This window comes from Microtus oregoni, unplaced genomic scaffold, assembly GCF_018167655.1.
Source record: "Microtus oregoni isolate MIOR12 unplaced genomic scaffold, Mior012 000003F_ref0000135, whole genome shotgun sequence".
NCBI lineage: Eukaryota > Metazoa > Chordata > Mammalia > Rodentia > Cricetidae > Microtus > Microtus oregoni.
The window spans coordinates 58,036,765-58,056,635 of NW_024543062.1; the positions used below are offsets into that span (position 1 = coordinate 58,036,765).

The following is a 19,871-nucleotide window of genomic DNA, read 5'->3' on the forward strand; positions in this document are numbered from 1 at the left end:
CAGTGACACCTGCAATTATAGGCATACTCCCCCCTCTTTTACACACACACACACACACACACACACACACACACACACACACCTCTTAAAGAAAAAGAACTCAAATGCCATGCAACTTAAAACAAAACACACTGTCTAATATTCTGAGATGAGACACAGTGACGGCACTGTGCCCATCAGCAGATAGGGAGGTGTTAGGACATGGCAGGTTATAAGAAGCCAGGTATGGTGCACCGGCCTGTGAAGTCAGGAGGATCAGAAGTTCAAGGGCATCCTTGGCTACACGATGAGACTGAGCAGCCTGCGATACATAAGACGCCGGGGTTTTGTTTGTTTGCTCTTGTTTTGTTTTTTAAAATGCTTCTAGTAAAATTTTTTTTGAGACACTCTTCTGTAATTCAGGCTGGACTTGAGCTTGATACGGAGCAGAAAGAGACCTTGAATTCCTGACCCTCCTGCACCTACCTCTTGAGGGCTAAGACTGTAGGCGAGAACTACAACATCCCTTTCGCTAATGATTTCTATATTGTCCTTTATTAGAAGCTGAGATTTTATTCAGCATCCACTTTTAGTGTTGGTGACTGTTGGAAAATGGATGGCGTCATGTGTGGAGAATTCTGAGTGCTTGTGAGAAAGAACACTCAGAGAAAACTGAGTCTTGAGATCTGTTTCTTCAAAACCTGGGATTGTTCTTGGAGTGTGTTTTTTGCTCCTCCCAGAGGTATCAGATAGGAGTGAGTTTACTTCAGATTACTCATTATTGCTTCTGCTGTTATTCAGTTGAATGTTTAAACTATCCTTTATTTGCCTCTGTGGAAAAAATATGGTTTTGCCTCGAGCAGCTTGTCCTTGTGATTGTGCACAGCTTGAACTCGTGAGAACAATACTCGGGGGACCTTCTCAACACTCACAGTTCATACTGTCTGAGATTCTGGATAAAGCTGGCCACTGCATGAGATTTTAGCCCACCTTATTTACTGGCTGCCTTCTCCCAGGTGCCACCGCCTCTAGAGTGGTGACACTGGCATTCCTGGAGTACTTGGATCCAGAGATCAAAGGGTCTGAGGACAAGGCACTAATATTTCCCAAACAATCATGTTTTCTAAAAATTTTACACTTATCAATAATGTAACTCCCTGTCACTTAGAGGCTAAAGAAATGTTTGTTGGTCTCACTATGACAGGCCAGGATCTTCAAATTCCAACATCCAACTTGACAGCTTAATGTTTAGCATATCATGCTGCCAGGATACTTATATTTTTTAATTTATTTATATTTTATGTATGAGTGCTCTGCCTGTATACCTGTATGTCAGAAGAGGGCATTAGGTCCTATTATAGATGGTTGTGAGCCACCATGTAGGTACTGGGAATTGGAACTCAGGACCTCCAGAAGAACATCTAGTGCTCTTACCCACTGAGCCATCTCAACAGCCCCATGGATACTTATTTTTGTAAAAGATTTATTAGTTTTAATATTATGTGTATGAGTGTTTTGCCTTTACGAATGTCTATGCACCACATACATGCCTGGTGCCCACAGAGGCCAGAAGAGGGCACCAGATCTCTTAGAAGTGGAGTTGCAGACAGTTAGCTCCTGTGTACTGGGTACAGGGAATCAAACTTGGGTCCTCTGCAAGAGCAGCTAGTGTTCTTAACCAACATGCCATCTCTCCAGCTCTGTGATTTACTTTAAAATGAATGACTTTATTGTTTCCATTTTTTCTTAGAGAGGCAGTAACACAGAAAGGCAAACTATTTTTATTAGCTAGTAAAGCTATATTATTGGATAGCGTATGGCATGCTTGCACTTAGAAAAGTCACTGTAGTAGGGTCATGGACAATATCCAATTCTTCATGACTAGTTGTCTTTTAATCCCAGCAAGTGATTCTCTTTTTGATTGATAAATAAGGAACTTAAAAGTTGGCATTTCTGAATAGGAGATAGGATCTGACCCGACAGACATCTCATCACCAATGAGAATCCAAGTTCCCAGAGAAAAGTCACACCTGTGATGAAGCGCCTACAGGCTGATGGGCTGACAGCACTTCCCAGACTGTGGGAGGCTGACGAACACTTCCCGGACTGTGGGAGGCTGACGAACACTTCCCGGACTGTGGGAAGATAAAAGCTGCAAGAGTGGAGCCAAACCTTCTTGTGCAATCTTCAGTACCCCATCCCTTCCTTCTGTTGAACATTGCACAGCCTGGAACTTGCTATGTAGACGAGGCAGACCTTGAACTTGCAGCAACCTTTTTGCTTCTGTGTCCTGAGCTCTAGGACTATAGGCATATACCACCATGCCTGAGCTCTAGAACTATAGGCATATACTACCACACCTGAGCTCTAGGATTATAGGCATATACCACCACACCTGAGTTCTAGGATTATAGGCATATACCACCATGTCTGAGTTCTAGATTATAGGCATATACCACCATGCCGGAGTTCTAGGATTATAGGCATATACCACCATGTCTGAGTTCTAGGATTATAGGCATATACCACCATGCCTGAGCTCTAGGACTATAGGCATATACCACCATGCCTGAGCTCTAGAACTATAGGCATATACTACCACATCTGAGCTCTAGGATTATAGGCATATACCACCACACCTGAGTTCTAGGATTATAGGCATATACCACCATGTCTGAGTTCTAGATTATAGGCATATACCACCATGTCTGAGTTCTAGGATTATAGGCATATACCACCATGCCTGAGCTCTAGGACTATAGGCATATACCACCATGCCTGAGCTCTAGAACTATAGGCATATACTACCACACCTGAGCTCTAGGATTATAGGCATATACCACCATGCCTGAGCTCTAGGACTATAGGCATATACCACCATGCCTGAGCTCTAGAACTATAGGCATATACTACCACACCTGAGCTCTAGGATTATAGGCATATACCACCACACCTGAGTTCTAGGATTATAGGCATATACCACCATGTCTGAGTTCTAGATTATAGGCATATACCACCATGCCGGAGTTCTAGGATTATAGGCATATACCACCATGTCTGAGTTCTAGGATTATAGGCATATACCACCATGCCTGAGTTCTATGATTATAGGCATATACCACCATGCCTGAGTTCTAGGATTATAGCATATACCACCATGCCTGAGTTCTAGGATTATAGGCATATACCACCATGTCTGAGTTCTAGAACTATAGGCATATACCACCACGCCTGAGTCCTAGGATTATAGGCATATAGCACCATGCCTGAGTCCTAGGATTATAGGCATATAACACCACGCTGGCTCCCTGGCCTTCTTCTGTAAGGCTTTCTGGGACATACAAATACACTCCCAAGCTTCCGCCAGCCCCAAAGCGCCCATCAGCAGACAGCATCTGAAAACGATAGCAGAGCTTGCCCTACTCTGCTGGAAGCTGCCTGCCTCCTGTTCTACTAGGGTGTCAGAATGCCTTGACTTATGACTTGTTTCCATCCTGTAACCATAAAAACTTCCTGGAACCATTTCCACATTGGCCCTTGCTATTTGGAGCAGCCCAAATGCACGCTGCCAGGCCATGGGCACTCACATTTATCTCAATAAAGCCTCTCTTAGCTCCTTTTGAGGCGAAGCTGCTTCTTGGGAGACAGAGAAGAAATTCCTCTCTTTAGTTACATGGTTAGTAGTTGCTGTGTCCCTATCCTCTGTTCAATCATTGTTAAATAAAAACAAAAGAAAAATATTGCCTTTGGTGAGAAGTCCTGGGAATGAGAGTTGCGAAATGCATACAATGGTTGATGCGTGTTTTCCCTGAAAGGCTGGGGACCTCTATCAGCTCTCTTTGGCCTCAAGGTAAACGCAGGGTCCTTTGAGATAAATCCCCTGGCCTTGATGACAGGGTAAAAGTCAGTTATTAGAGCTGAAGAGTGGAAAAGGAAATGTAGACAAACTCATAAAAACAATAAAGCACTTCAAAGCTGGTGCTGATCCAGCAGGGAGCAGGCCGCCCATGTGAGGGAGTGCCGACGTCACGGTTAATAGACTCTGCTCAAAGGCCTCTGCAACGAGCCATCCTGCCTCCTGTCCCTCGGCCCCATTTCTAACAAAATTAATAAACCTGCTTTACAAATGCTGTCTGCGGCATCAGGCTGACCTCCACAAAGACACCGAATGGATGACTGCAATAGCAACGGAAGACCCTTCACATCTGCAAACTCCACAAAGAGTCTGTCTTCAAAGGAGGAGGGTGACAGAGTAAGGATTTAATAAGCTAAGTGAAAAAAAAATGTATTTAAAGTACCTTGAAAAAGAAATCACTGCTTTCTCCATCCCTCTAGATTTTCTAAAAAGAGCAGTCCCACATAGCTGAAAAAATTCAACAGTGACCCACTCCTAGGTACACCCAGTTTCTCTCTGCCAGAACAGAGATAAAAGAAGAAACCAACTCTACTCTGGTTTAAAACAAAAGCAAAAAATAAAATAAATACGTAAATAAAATGTGGCTGGCAAGATGGCTCAGAGGGTAAAAGTATCCATGGCTTACTCTAGAATCCAAGTGTGATCCCTGTGACCCACAACGGGGGATAGAATGTGGCTGCCCGCAACTTGTTCTTTGGCTGGCACACAGAGTACATAGTTAGCTTTCCATGCAAATACATGTTTTCATGCCGTTTTTCACATAGAAAAAGAAAGCCCTGAAACAATGATATCCCAAAGGAGTAAAAAAAATCCTGATTTTCAAATAGTATCTTATAGTAAAAGGAAGTAGAAAGCTCCTTAAAGAAAAGGCCAGCTTCAAGTCTGGGCCAAATAAAATTCAAAGAAAAGTCTATTTAATCATAGCACTCAAGAGGCAGAAGCAGGAAGATCTCTCTGAGTTTGAAGCCAGCTTGGTCTACAGAACAAGTTCTAGGCCAGCCAACACAGCACAGAGGAAACCCTGTCTCAAAACAAAACAAAAAGATATTTTTTTTAATTTTTCTACAGTCAGCATCTCAATACTTTTTTTTTACTACTTGTATATTTTGAGGCAAACCATTATCCTTCCCCACCTTCAAGGTCATAAAAATATTTTCTCCAGTATTATCTTCTGAAGGTTAGATTCTATTCAGGTTGTTTTTCTGAGAGAACTGTGCATTAAGTTTTGAAACTGTTGGAAAACAGCAAAGTCCAGTAGCAAAGTTAATTTTTGGTTCTTGACGTTTTCTAGCTTTAGGCAAAACAGCCTATATAGAGCATAATTAATTACGAATTTCTGTTTTACAATGATAAAGTACATTTTCCAGTAGAGAAAAGGGGCAGGAGAAATGACTCAGCAGGCAAAGTACTTGCTGTGAAAGCAAGTGAAAGCCTGTGCGCCCTTGTGTGCACACACACACACACGCACACACACACACACACACGCACGCACACACACACGCACACACACGCACACGCGCACACGCACACACACGCACACGCGCACACGCGCACACGCACGCGCGCACACGCACACACACGCACACGCGCACACACACACACGCACACGCGCACACACACACACGCACGCACACGCGCACGCGCACAGATAAAGCACACATAAAAAGAAAGTAGAAAAAAATTCTCTTACATGAGTGAACACAGCATCCTTGCTGAGCTCTTCACAACTGTCTCTTGGGGTCCATGCTTCAGCAAACTGCAGAAAACCCCACTTTTCCTTGTCTTCTTCTGTAGCTTGGAGTTTCTCCTTCCTGCCATTCAATGTGCTCCCAGTGACCTGAGCCTGTGAGCGGACACGTGAAGACCAGATCATACCACAGTCACCCCACAGCTGACTCTGATTGGTGCCCCGACTCTGCTCTGAAGTCACAAAGGTACCCCTTTATGACTTAACATTTAAGAAATCGCGACTTTAGTAATAAGATTATTCAAAATTATAATTTAATTAGCAACTGTTTGGGGAGATTTAACAAAAACATGGTACAATATTCACTTTCTTCATGAAAATTTTATTTTAATGTTTATATACTTGAAGATTTTCCCAAAATATGACTGGTCATTATACATATATTTATATTCAGTACTCAGAACTCACTAATTATACATATATTTATACTTAATACTCAGAACTCGTTTGGCTGGGCGGTGGTGGCGCATGCCTTTAATCCCAGCTCTAGGGAGGCAGAGGCAGGTGGATCTCCGTGAGTTCGAAGCCAGCCTGGTCTACAAGATCCAGGACAGGCACCAAAAACTACAGAGAAACCCTGTCTCGAAAATAGAAGAAGAAGAAGAGGAAGAGGAAGAGGAAGGAGGAAGGAAGGAAGGAAGGAAGGAAGGAGAAGGAGAAGGAGAAGAAGAAGAAGAAGAAGAAATGTTCGTTTGTGTCCCAACCTTGTCTCACTACAGTGAAACCCTTACTCTCCATTTGCTGATGTGAGGACACGGGGTCTTGGGGAAGTAATTAGTCATGAATGCGGGGTCCACTTCCATTGGAGTAGCAACAGACTACATTTCTGTTTATTTCTATGGGAGTTTATTGTAGTAGCTCAAATTACTTATACAGAAGTTGGTGCTCCAAAAGTGTGGTTGCTGCTTGGAGGTGAGCGAGTGTTTACAAGGTAGGTAATGGGTAGAGGCTGGGAGTTTAAGTATACATGCTGGGAAATTCCACAAATGGAAATTTAAAGGTATTTCCAGTCAACAAGGAGAGCAACAGTGCAAGCATCTCTCTTCTTAAAAAACACCCACATAATCACGAACAGAATGTTGATGGAATACAGATTGCAAAGGCCATTCTGATAAAGTTTCAGATGAAAATGAGAAACATGCTATTGGAAACTGGAGGAAAGGTCACTTTATTCAAAAGCCAAGAACTTAACTGTGGGGACAATGTTCTAGTTATTTCTGGAAGAACTTGCAAGCAATAAAACTACATCTCTCTGAGACTTCCGAGGATGTGCTAAGGGAGCAGCATGGCTCCTTCTGACCACATGGGGTAAACAGAAGAAGAGATAAATACAGACGGAATTGTTAAGCAAAAAGGTAATTTCAATTTCGGGAAATTCTTGGCCCATCAGGACTGTGCAAATGAGAAAAAATGTTTTGCAAAGAACATTGAGGTATGTCCAAGAGGCCATGAGAAATAACAGCTGGCATGGGCAAGAACGCAAATTTAATCAGCCAGCTTAATAAGAGTGAGAAGCAGACAGGACTGTATCCGTAGAAACAGTGTCAGCTGGGAAGGAAGCACTCACAGGCAATGGGACAGAGCAAGGGTAGCCTGTCAACCTTCTTCACCTGCACAGACCTGTAGCACAACACTGCTTGGCTGGAAAACCAAACAAGGGAAGAAAGACTACCAAGGCAAATTGGGGATCCTCGCCTCGTTTCTACAGCATCAGGAGCAGCCATGAAAACACTTGAAGCATGTGTGAGGCACAGTCGAGGCCCTGAGTCAACCTTAGCACATGAGAAAATCAGGAGGAAGAGAAAACAATAAACAAAGGGCTTCCAGAAGAGCGAGAGGGAGGGCTCAGAAGTTAAAAGCTCTAGCAGAGCACCCACAGTTGGCTCCTTGAGCCCACAGCCTTTGTAACTCCAGCTCCAGGGGAACTGATGCTTTTGTCTGGCCTCCACGGACACCTGCACGCATGTGTACACACCCCAACACGGACATGCATGCATACATACATACATACATACATACACAGAGTTAAAAATAAATCTTCTTAGCTGGATGGTGGTGGTTGCACGCCTTTAATCCCAGCACTCAAGAGGTAAGTGGATCTCTGAGTTTGAGGATAGCCTGGTCTACAGAGCAAATTCCAGGACAGCCAGGACTGTTACACTGAGAATACACTGAGAAACCTTGTCTCAAAAAAAAAAAAAACAAAAAAAACAAAAACAAAAAAAAGAGAGAAAGAAAGAGAAAAAAGAAAAAAAAAGCTTCTTTTAAAAAAGAAAATAAAAAGGGAGGGGCTTGGAAAAAAATAGCCAAGGGAAGTAGAAAAAGACAAGATCTCCTGAGTAAATTGGGACCATTGGGAGAGGGTTGAAGGGGAGGGGAGAGGCATGGAGGTGAGTAGAGAAAAATGTAGAGCTCAATAAAAATCAATAAAAAAAAATGTAAACACTAAAAAAAATTAAATTTGTTTGATACTACAAAAAAAAAAAATAGCCAAGCTTGGAAAGTGATGCCTTGGTATGGCGCTTCAAGTAATGAAGGAGCAACCGAGTCCTTCAGGATCTTAGTCTCTACTACTGTTATTCTGGCATACGTACGTAGCCTTTGCCTGGACACATTAAAGCCCAGCCTCCTAACCCATGTGGTACACAGACCATTAGAACTCAAGCATTACCTTTCGATTCAGCAGTGCCCACATTAGACTGTCCAGAGTACCGTTTGCAATAAGATAGTGAACATTCACAGAACTGCACTGTCCAATTCGGTGAGCGCGGTCTTCAGCTTGTTTGATATGTCCAGGGTCCCAGTACAACTCAGCGAAGACAACGTGACTTGCAGCAGTAAACGTTAGACCCTGAGCAAAACAAAGCAAAGGAACTGAGGCACAAATAAGCTGAGCATGAGATATATCCACAGAGCACGAAACTCACATGTAACATAAAGCCTTCCTGAACACATTAAAAGGAGAGGAAATAAGAGTTCTAGTCAACTTGACAGCATGTAGTCATCTGAGAAGGAAGACAATTGAGTGACTGCTCAGGTCAGTCTGACCTGTGGGATCATCTTGACTGTTACCAACTATACGAGGGCTCAGCTCGCTGTGGTGGCACCGTCCCCTGGGCAGGCAGTCCCTGGCTTTGTAAGAAAGGCAGCTGAGCATGAGGGAGCGAGGCAGCAGTGTTCCTCCTTCAAGCCCTGCTTGACCTTCCTGAATGACAGACTATAACCTGTAAGCTGAAGTAAATCCTTTCTTCTCGTAAATTGCTTCTGGCCAAAGTGTTTTTATCACAGCAACAGAGATGAAACTAGAACACTAAGAAATTTAACACAAGTGAGTCATGCGAGGTAAGACAAATTAAGAAGATCTAATTCATGAACGGCAGATGAAGGCTTCTTATTGCGAAATACTCAAGTGAGCTACAAGAAACATATTTAAAGACATTTCAATAGGCAGGTTTATGGGCGCTGAACATACAAACAAAACCAACTTTATCCCTTGGAAGAGTCCGATTCACTTTACTGCTGGAAAATCTAACAAAATACATTATAAAAGAGAATATGATTTGTAGTGCATGGTATCCATGGCAACTAGGCATCAAGCATTGACATGCTCTTCATTTAATTCAATCCACTGTGCTGGAAAGTGAGGGGAACATGTCTCTAGCCATGCAATTTCCTCCTGTGAAATCTCCCTTGCGACAACTCTAAGACCCTCAAGTTTACTGCCACTAGTCTCAGCGTGTCGTGCAGCCTCTGTGTTCTCTGTGCGACTGCTATTTACATGAACGCGAAATACTGTGGCGGAAAAGCATTTAAGTCTTACTTTACATCCAATCATGAAAATGTGTCAGGATGCACAGCTCCTACAGCGGCGGCTGAGTGAACTCTGAAGCATGTATACAGCCGAAGGTGTGGGCAGACGACAAAAAGTCTACCTTGCTTTAGAAATACGGTTTAATTCATGTTGTTCACGAGGACTAGAGCTTCTGTGACGGATGGTTTGTTTTTTGTTTTTTTTGTTTTTTTTGAGACTATTAAACTGTTATTTTTACTTTAAGTTAAAATATTTTTGTTATAACAAAATCATATTTTGTTGCCCTACTTATTGATTACTCATTAAGTAGGCCAGAGGAGACAACTCAGTCAGGAAAGAACTCGCCTTGCAGATGTGAGGACCTGAGCTCTTTTCTCAGAACTCACGTAAAAAGCTGAGTGTGGAGGTGTGCACTTATGATTCCAGCACTCGGGAGGCTGAGATGGACAGAGTCCTGGGACTCACTGCCAGTCAGCCTAGACTAATTGGGGAGCCCCACCCTCAAAACACCAGATGCAAAAGCCCAGCATGGTGGTGTGCACTTTAATCCTAGCACTCAGGAGGCAGAGGCAGCCTGCTCTACCTAGTGAGTTCCTGGACAGAGAGCGAAACATATAGAAACCCTGTCTCAAAAACCCCAAAATAGAGAAACAAAGAAAAAAAGAAACAAACCACCAAACAAACAAGGTAAATGATTCTGGAGCTACAATTCCAGACCCCTGAGACTCACACATGACCATGCTTGCAAGATCACTATCATTCTAAGAAGTAGTCAGTCTACAGTATGAGATATCAGCCAGGACAACACCCTTACTTCTTCCTTTTGTTCTTACGAGCATATCAGTCTTCAAGTATATAAGTGCTGACTTATGTAAGCGCTTCAGGAGCACTACCCTGAATAAAATATGAGTGCCCTGTACATTCTTAATTTCAAAATGTCATTTATTTTTAATCATATTTTAAGCTCGTAATAGCCCTGCCTTTCCTGTCTGGTTTCATCTTACTTATCACATTTCACCCATTTCTTACTTTAGGTTCTTGGTAATATTCTGTATGGCTAGAATATTCTAACCGATAAATATGTCAGATTTTAGGAAGCTTAATCCAACATAAGGAAGTACTGAGACAACTCCTCGTGGGTCCTCAACAGTTTTTCTACACACAGAATTTTATAGACCTCGACTAGCTGGGTAAAACTGCTCTTTAACATATAACATATAACAGCTGTATGCCATGGCCATATGCTCAGATGCTCAGTTAGCCTCCCCCATGCTAAATGCAATGATCTGGTTTAGACATTCACATCAAAACATAAAAACAGCATAAATCCGAAACGATCCTCTCTTACTTAGTGAGGCTATAACTGCCACTCTTTTATGTAATACTTACTTTCCTCAGATCTTTTTAACATGACACCTGACTCTCAGTGGGCAACCTGGACTGTGATGGTCTGAATAGGGATGACCCCTATCAGCTCATCTATTTGAATACCTGGTCCCTAGTTGATGGAAACGGTTTGGAAAGGTTAGGAGATATGGCCTTGTTGGAGGAGGTGTGTCAGGCTTTGAGGTTTCAAAAGGCCATGCCATTCCCAGTTTAATCTCTGCCTTGTGCCTGTGGATCAGGATGTAAGCTCTCAGATACTGCTCCAGCACTGTGCCTGCCTGCCATGATGATCATGGAATATAACCCTCCAGAAGCATAAGCTCCAAATTAAAGCCTTTTTTTTTTTTAAATAAATTGCCTTGGCAATAGTACTTTGTCACAGCAATAGAAAAGTAACTAAGACAAAGACTAAAGACTGCTTCTTCCAGATGCCCTTGTAGTAGCTGGGGCCATGAACTAACTGCTGTTTACTGAGAGGCAATGTGCCTTCCTTTCCAGGAAGCCAATTGGACTACAGATTTGAATAAGAGGCCCTTGCTTGGGGGCTGGGCATGATGGTGCACGTTTTTCATTCCAGCCCTGGGGAGGCAGAGACAGAGGGATTTCTGTGAGTAAGAGGCCAGCCTTATCTAAAAAGTGAGTTTCAGGACAGCCAGGGCTATTACACAGAGAAACCCTGTCTTAAAGGGAAAAAAGAAGAGATCATTGCTTGGAGTAGAAAGGAAAATTTTGGAAGAAGCCAGATGTGGTGGTGTATGCTTTTAATCCTAGCACTCTGAGAGGCAAAGGCAGGTAGATCTCTGTGAGCCCAAGGCCAACCTGGTCTACAGAGTGAGTTCCAGGTCAGCAAGGGATAATAAAGTGAAACCTCTTTTCAAAAAACAAACAAAAAAAGAAAAACAAACTGCTAGAAGGGATGTGGCCCTAAGGACTTTGGGGGACTATTACTGTGCAAGGCAAAAGAATCTGGATGATAAAATTAGACTAATTAATTGTGTGCATGCATACACTAAGGCCAGAGGACAACCCGAGTTACTGTTCTTTGTGGTTAGGGTAGTCAACGGTAGGAGGCCCACGCCCAGTGGCTGACTCTGCACGCATGTGCACAAGAGCAGCACTAACTGGACACTCAGTGGGGTACTTAGAGAAAAGGAATGAAGCTGGGAGGGAGATGCATTAGATGAGGGTGAGAGGAGCTAAGGGAAGGGGATAAGGGGCAGACATGACTACAATACATAAGTGAAGTTTTCATAGAATAAAAATAAGAGGCTGGCCTCTATTATGTTTTCTAGCACTCTGAAGTAGAAATTATTAGAGCAAGCATCCATATATAAAATACAATTTTATAAACCAAAATTAGCGTTAATGGACTTATTGTCATTTTCATGACACTTTCTTATCAGACTTAGACCTGAGTCTCTTACCTGGCCAGCAGCTTGAATGCTCAGGATAGCCACACGAGTATCAGGGTCCTTCTGAAACTGATTAACCAGGTGAATCCTTTCTGAAGATGGAACACTTCCATCTATCCTGATGTAACGAGCCTAGAATAAGGGAAATGGCAAAATTAGACAAGCCCTAGGCAGCCTTCTTATTCTATATATTTTATGACTTATTTTAGTAGTCATATAAAGATACAAACTGGTTAAAACGACACATCAGCAAATGTCACACAGTAAGAATTAACAGAATATAGCAACTTCTTACTTAAAAATTTTATGATACGTATTATTGTGCGTGTTTGGGCATGCACACGTACATATATGGAGGTCAGAGGACAACTTACAAGAGCTGGTTCTCTCCTTCTACCATGTGGGTTTCAGTGATTGAACTCAGGTTATCAGGTTGGTGACAAGTACCTTTGACGACAAGCTGAACCATCTTGCCTACCCCTATTTCTGACTTTTTAACCTACTTGAAGATAGGCTTTCTGTTTAATGCATTTAATGCACTTTTTTTTTTTGAGACGGGGTCTGCATAGCTTTGGAGCCTGTCCTGGAACTAGCTCTGTAGACCAGGCTGGCCTCGAACTCACAGAAATCTTCCTGCCTCTGCCTCCCGAGTGCTGGGATTAAAGCAGTGTGCCACCATGGCCCAGCTATATTTAATGCATCTTAATTCCACTGTGGTGGTTTGAAAGAGAATGGTCCCTAGAGATTCATGTGAATATCTGGTGAGACTGTTTGGGAAGCACTGGGAGGCATGGCCGTGTTGGAGCAGGTGCGTCACTGTGGGGGGGGGTAATGTGGGAATGTCATATGTCAATCTGTTGATTTCATTGGTTAATAAAGAAACTGCCTTGGCCCATTTGATAGGCCAGCCCTTAGGTGGGTGGAGTAGACAGAACAGAATGCTGGGAGGAAGTGAGACAGACGCCATGCCACTCCTCTCTAGGGCAGACGCGATGAAGCTCCAGCCCAAGATGGACGTACACTAGAATCTTTCCAGGTAAGACACCACTTCGTGGTGCTACACAGATTATTAAAAATGGGTTAGTCAAGATGTGAGAGTTAGCCAAGAAGAGGCTAGATATAATGGGCCAGGCAATGTTTCAAAGAATACAGTTTCCATGTTATTATTTCCAGGGCTAAGCTAGGCATGTGGGAGCCGGGTGGGACAAAAAGCAGGCCTGCCAACAGCTCCTTCTACGGGGTGGGGGGGGAGGGACATGGGATGTACTCACTCATATTTGGTTTCTAGCCATAAATAAAGGACATTGAGCCTATAATTAGTGATCCTAGAGAAGCTAAATAAGAAGGAGAACCCCCCAAAAAAACCATATAGGCATCCTCCTGAATATTAACCTTCATCAGGCGATGAATGGAGACAGAGACAGAGACCCACATTGGAGCACCAGACTGAAATTTCAAGGTCCAAATCAGGAGCAGAAGGAGAGAGAGCACGAGCAAGGAACTCAGGACCGCGAGGGGTGCACCCACACACTGAGACAATGGGGATGTTCTATCCGGAACTCATCAAGGCCAGCTGGCCTGGGTCTGAAAAAGCCTGGGATAAAACCAGACTCGCTGAACATAGCGAACAATGAGGACTACTGAAAACACAAGAACAATGGCAGTGGGTTTTTGATCCTACTGCACATATTGGCTTTGTGGGAGCCTAGGCAGTTTAGATGCTCACCTTACTAGACCTGGATGGAGGTGGGGGTTCCTTGGACTTCCCACAGGGCAGGGAACCCTGATTGCTCTTTGGGCTGACAAGGGAGGGAGACTTGATTGGGGGACGGGGAGGGAAATGGGAGGCGGTGGCGGGGAAGAGACAGAAATCTTTAATAAATAAATAAATTAAAAAAAAAAAAACAAAAAAAATAAAGAAAATGTTCCTTCAGTAAAATTCTATCAAAGTTCATAGGCAACCTTTAGGTAGTAGGTAAGAGTAACTTTAGGGTCACAGGATAAGTTACTTCAGACTAAAATGAAAAGTAGATGTGAGAGGAAAGATGATTTTATTCAGGTATTAGGGAAGTACGGAGACTGGTATAAGTGTTTCTGAAACACAACCAAACATTACCTGGGAAAGTAACACTCTAAATCTACCATTCATGACCTCTTTCTCCACATTATTAAACTCGAAAGAACTATGTGAGATGATTGTATCCATTGACGTGAGGAATTATGACACCCACACACACCTTTGAAAAACAGAGACTCATTAAGTGTTAAACTGAACAGACTTGTCTTCAAGAACAGTTTATGCTGTGAAAAGAGCCGTGTGTTAGAAATAGCTAAAAAGAACAAATTCAGCCTCACAAAAATAAGCTAAGCTGCCAGTCTGGAGCGCAGTGTGGCACACATCTTTCATTCCCAGCACTTGAGAGGCAGAGACAGTGGATCTCTATGTTCAAGGCCAGCCTGGTCTACAGAGTGAGCTCTAAGACAGCCAGGACTACACAGGGAGACCCTGTCTTGAAAAGCCAAAAGACAAAAAAAGTTAAGCCCTAATTTCCAAATCAATCTGTCCAAGTATCATTAAATGATTCTTAAAAACAAGGCAAAACAAAACAAAACCCTACATACCTGGACATATGCGAGAGTGTGGGTAAGTGGTTACCCCAGTGTGGAGGTGGAGGTCAGAAAACAACCTCAAGGGTTGGTCCTGGCTTTCCACCTTGTTTGAGGGGAGTCTCTGTTTTTTCCACCGTGTACAGCAGGCTAGCAGGGTGCTCCTGTCTCTGTTTCCCATCTCACTGTAGGAGTGCTGGGATTAAGATAGCAACTACATCCTAGTTCCTCATGCTCACAAAGCAAACTACTCACTGAGTCCTCTCTCCGGCCCTAAATTAGTAACTTTGTTTCTTCACAAAGCATATATAACCTGACCAATGAACCACTCAGTATCCCTTACATATTATGAAATCCTCTCAGGATCTCTCTAAAGAAAACACTAGGTCAGAGTGTGGGAAAATGGAGAGAAATTCATCTTGCTCCATGGACAGCTACATTTTTAACTGCAAAGCAGAGTGAGAAGCCAGCACATCAGCACAATGGATGTGAGCAAAAGAGTGGACTGCTGTGCCTGGGTCAGAATCTAGGAAATCTAAGATTAAATAAATTCAGAATGGGAGAGTAATAGGAATCTATTTTTTTCAAGGACTTAAAGATTACTTGTAAGGTTAATGAAGTCTTTCTCAGAGTGAAAATCAATAGAACCTTTCATATTATGACATCACACTATGCTATTATAAACCTGTCTGTGAAGGAAGACACCAGAACATATTACAAACACACGTTAGTGACTAGCATGGCTTTAGTTCTGTCTTTGAAAACACTGGCCATACTGCTCCAGGTGTACAAGGTTCACACCAGTTGCCAGGATGTTTCTTACAGCTGCCTCCACACACCTGTGCAAGCCCCAAGCATGCACAGGTCAGATGGCAGGATGATGGAGGAAGGTCATTGGTTAAATAAAAAGAAACTGCTTGGCCCTCATTGGTTAGAAGATAGGTGGGAGGAGTAAACAGAACAGAACGCTGGGAGGAAGAGGAAGTGAGCTCAGACTCCACAGCTCTCCTCTCGGGAGCAGATGCCCCAGAGAGACACCATGCTCCCAGCTCCCAGGCAGATGCACGCGATGAAGATCCGACTCAGGATGGATATAGGCTAGAATCTTCCCGGTAAGCGCACCTAGGGGCGCTACACAGATGATTAGAAATGGGCTAAATTAATATGTGAGAATTATCCTAGAAGAGGCTAGATAGAAATGGGCCAAGCAGTGATTAAATGAATACAGTTTGTGTGTTGTTATTTCGGGCATAAGCTAGCCAGGCAGCCGGGGTGCTGGGGACGCAGCCCCGCCGCTCTTATTACTACAGCAGGAAATGCTTTGAAATGAACAATTGGAGACACCATCTCTGATGTGAATACTGGAAACTGAAGTGGATCTCGGAGGATTCCGGGAAGATCACTGACCTTGTGGGTACAGCCTGGTCAACCGAGTGGGCCACTCACATGAACCATGTGCTTTAATGGGTCCATACTCATTTGTAACGACAATTTCCCATAGAGTATAAGGCCCGTGAACTTAAAAGGTCTGAAAGTTAGGGGGCAGTGATTTTCATCGCTGTGTTCTCTCCCGTCAGCGACATTTAGGTGTGTCTGTAATCATACCACTCTGTGTGTTATCTCCAGGAACAGGGAGGCCTCCCTTAGGAAGTCAGGACAGAATAGCGTCGCCAACTCAGATAAACTAGACAAAGGAAAATTTAAGATCGATATAAAGAAGAAAACAATATACCATGATATTAGTATAATATTACTAAAATTTGTAAGAAAATATTCAATTATTGATAAAACAATATATTATAAAAACATCATCCACATAAATCATGGGACTAAAAGTGATTTTCAGTATGGTGAAAATATGCATTTCTAAAAATTCTTTTATAAAAAAAAATCACAATACCTTGTTTTCGATGACTGCTTCTGTGCAAGCTTGGAGCATAGTTAAATGGTGAGCAAAGACCAGAAATTTAAGTGACTCATTCTGGAGCAGCATCTTAATATAGTCCTTCACTGCACCTGCCTGAATATAAAGTCAGGTTTAGTAACACCATCAAAATTTGTAATAAAGCACTGTGTCACTTTTAATAAAGGAAAAATCAGAAAGCTCCCGACCCCAGGAAGTATCTTTAGACATACATCTCCATGACCTCCAGCTGGTGTCCCTAGGCAGCCTACAAAGCTGGAACCCACATGCAGGGCGTGTGGAAAAGCTACCCGAGGACGTGCACTGCTGTTTAGTGGTGCTGGTGGGACAAAATGCCGCGGAGAAATCCATTTAAAGCATAGGAAAATTATTTTGGTGCCAAGTTTCCTCTCAGTCCCTGGTCAGCTCCGAGTACTGGGAAGGCAACCTGCGGTGGGGATGCAGCTCATCTCTCTGCAGCTCCACAGCAGTGGGGAGGGAGGCACCATGGACTAGATACACACTTTACTTACCAGACTTAGAAGCTGTAAGGTGAAATGAACCCTTTCCTCCCCAAGAAGCTTTTGGTCATAGTGTTTCATTGTAGTAATAGAAATCATAATAAAACAAGAAAGTTCTGGAAGAACCTGAAGAGACAGGCTCAAGAGCACAAGAGGGACATCTAAGATAACAGAATGAAATGGAGGAATTGATGTAGAAAGAATAAAAATCATGAAAATTAATATTGAATCGGCATTCTTAGGTAAAGTCTCTCTAAGTTATCCAGTAAGAGTAAGAAATAAGGAAGGGGTGACTTAAACTTAAAATATGAATATACTATCTTTTAGCTGTTACTGGTTGATTGTGGTAGTATATGCCTGCAATTCTAGGAGGCTGAGCCAGAAAGATTACAAGTTGAAGACTAGCCTGGGTTATACAGTGAGTTCCAGAATTAAAAATAAATAAATAAATAAATAAATAAATAAAAAAAAAAAAAGGAGAGGAGCTGGAAAAATGGTTCAGTGATTAAGAGTGCTTGCTCCTCGTACAGAGGACCCAAGTACTGTTTTCCAGCACGTACACTATGTGGCTCTCAAGTGCCTGTAGCTCCAGGGTGTATGATGCCCTCTTATTGCCCACAGGCTCCTAAGTGCATGCACAAACATGCACACACACACACACACAAACACATACAGAGACACATATACATATATAAATAAAGTTAAAATAAATGCTTTAATAAACAAATGACAAAAATTTGGTTACTCAGAAATTTTGGATAAAGATGTCAGGCTGAACTCACTCAGCCCTACTCCTTCTTAGTCTAAGAATAGCAAAGGACATAAGCACAAAGTCAAGAGCAAAATCTAGGAAGCTAAGAAGTACACGATGCCTGGGAGATCCTAGACTGGCAATATGGGATACACAGGAGTACCTGGTTTCTACTGCAGCCATGTAAAAGGCCCAGGAGGGATAGGGTGAGGGGGAGCTAGAGCGGAGACAAGCTAAGGAAATGTAGCAGTAGGGGGCTGTGCACAGCTTGGGCCTCATCCTGGACATATACATTCCACGCCACAGGTACAGAGAGCACCCATCCTGGCAGCAAATTGGACAGAATGAGTGGAATCCTGCACTGAGGGTAAGCAGTAGGGTGTGAAGGCGAGCTCAAAAAAGATGCACTGGGCATGTAATCCCCAATGCAACAGTGGTGAGTGGCAGGGTCAAAAAGGTTATGAGATTTCTACACTTACGTCCAGCCTCCATAATTGTGAGCTAAATAACCGTACACTGTTTATAAATGTTCCAGTCTCAAGTGAATCAGGGAGTAGGAATAGTGCATAAAAATTGTGAGTATTAAAATAAAGTTCTATTAATAGATACTGAAAGACTGGGTATATATATATATATATATATAATTCGGGAATAAAGCACATATTTGCCTAGTGTTTACAAATTTCTAGGCTTGATATCTAGACATTAGGAAAGAAGGAAGGGAGAGAGGGAGGAAGGGAAGAAGAGGAGGAGGAGGAGGAGGAGGAAAAGGGAGGGAATAGGTAGAAGAGGGAAAGGAGGAGGAAGGAGGAGGGGAGGGGAAAAAGAAGAGAGAGGGGAAAAAGAGAAGAAGGGAGAGGAAGACAAGGAAGGAAATGAGAAGGGAGAAAAAAGGATGGTGACAATCTTGAAAGAAAATAAAATGAGTCGCAGAGGAAAGAAAGCTCAATAAATAAGAACAAAGCAAGACATTCTGGTGTGCTGCTACTACGCAGCTGTGGATACCGAAGTGCACATTTCAAAAAGCTAGAGCTAGAGAAGGAATTTTAAATGTTTTCACCATAAAAAATGACAAGGCACTACATGCTGCCCTGATTTAAATATTATATAACATATTAGAATATTACATGGCATAAAACAAACTAACAGTATATCCCAAGGCTCACCTGAAAATATTTTAAACATGGGTCTAATAACAAATGTAGTGGATACTGATCAGGAAAAATTAGCATAACTTTAAAAGTTAGTACCACTTGGATGGAAGGATGGGAATAAGAGACAGGTTTGCATCTGGGGAGGGGGCAGAGACATAGGGAGGTGATGTTTTCTCAAGGCTATTGGCAAGTAAATTGACATGGCTGGGACTAAAAGGGAAGCTGTGATGCAAACTAAGAAGCTACAGAAGCAAGACTGAGACTGAACGAATTAGCACAAAACAAAGACCAACACTCAGCTTTCACAAGAACTGGGAGTGGCAGGTAACGGGGACAAAGCTACGGGACTTACTTTTTAAAGTGATTATTTTCCATTGTTAACATAGCTTTAGTAATCTTTAAATTAAAAATTTTAAAAATGCCTACCTAAAATTTATATGTATTAACTACAAATCCTCAAAAGGTTTATTCTGCCATATTTTGCATGCTTATGTTTTCTGAACAATGGAATTCATCACATAGTGAGGCTGGAGGTTGGTAAAAGCTTTAGATGTCAGTGCCTCAGAAAGTGGAAAAGAAGTTCTCTCAAAACAAGCAGCTATAAAGTCTAGATATGTTGTCATGGCAACTGAAGCACTTTAATAAAGTGCATGTTTGCCTAAAGAGCTATATTTACTGGGATAA

General features: G+C 42.6%; 1 protein-coding gene across 3 annotated transcripts in view; it reads right to left on the reverse strand.

The window, feature by feature from the left end:
* Zranb3 (zinc finger RANBP2-type containing 3) overlaps nt 1-19,871 on the reverse strand; it is a 179,379-nt gene that overhangs the window by 27,986 nt on the left and 131,522 nt on the right. For all 3 annotated transcript variants that reach the window (XM_041648188.1, XM_041648189.1, XM_041648187.1), the window contains exons 9-12: nt 16,759-16,878; nt 12,264-12,383; nt 8,314-8,493; nt 5,586-5,738 (exon numbers count right to left, since the gene is read on the reverse strand). In XM_041648188.1, the coding sequence (XP_041504122.1) occupies nt 5,586-5,738; nt 8,314-8,493; nt 12,264-12,383; nt 16,759-16,878 (573 nt within the window). The remainder of the gene's footprint in view (nt 1-5,585; nt 5,739-8,313; nt 8,494-12,263; nt 12,384-16,758; nt 16,879-19,871) is intronic.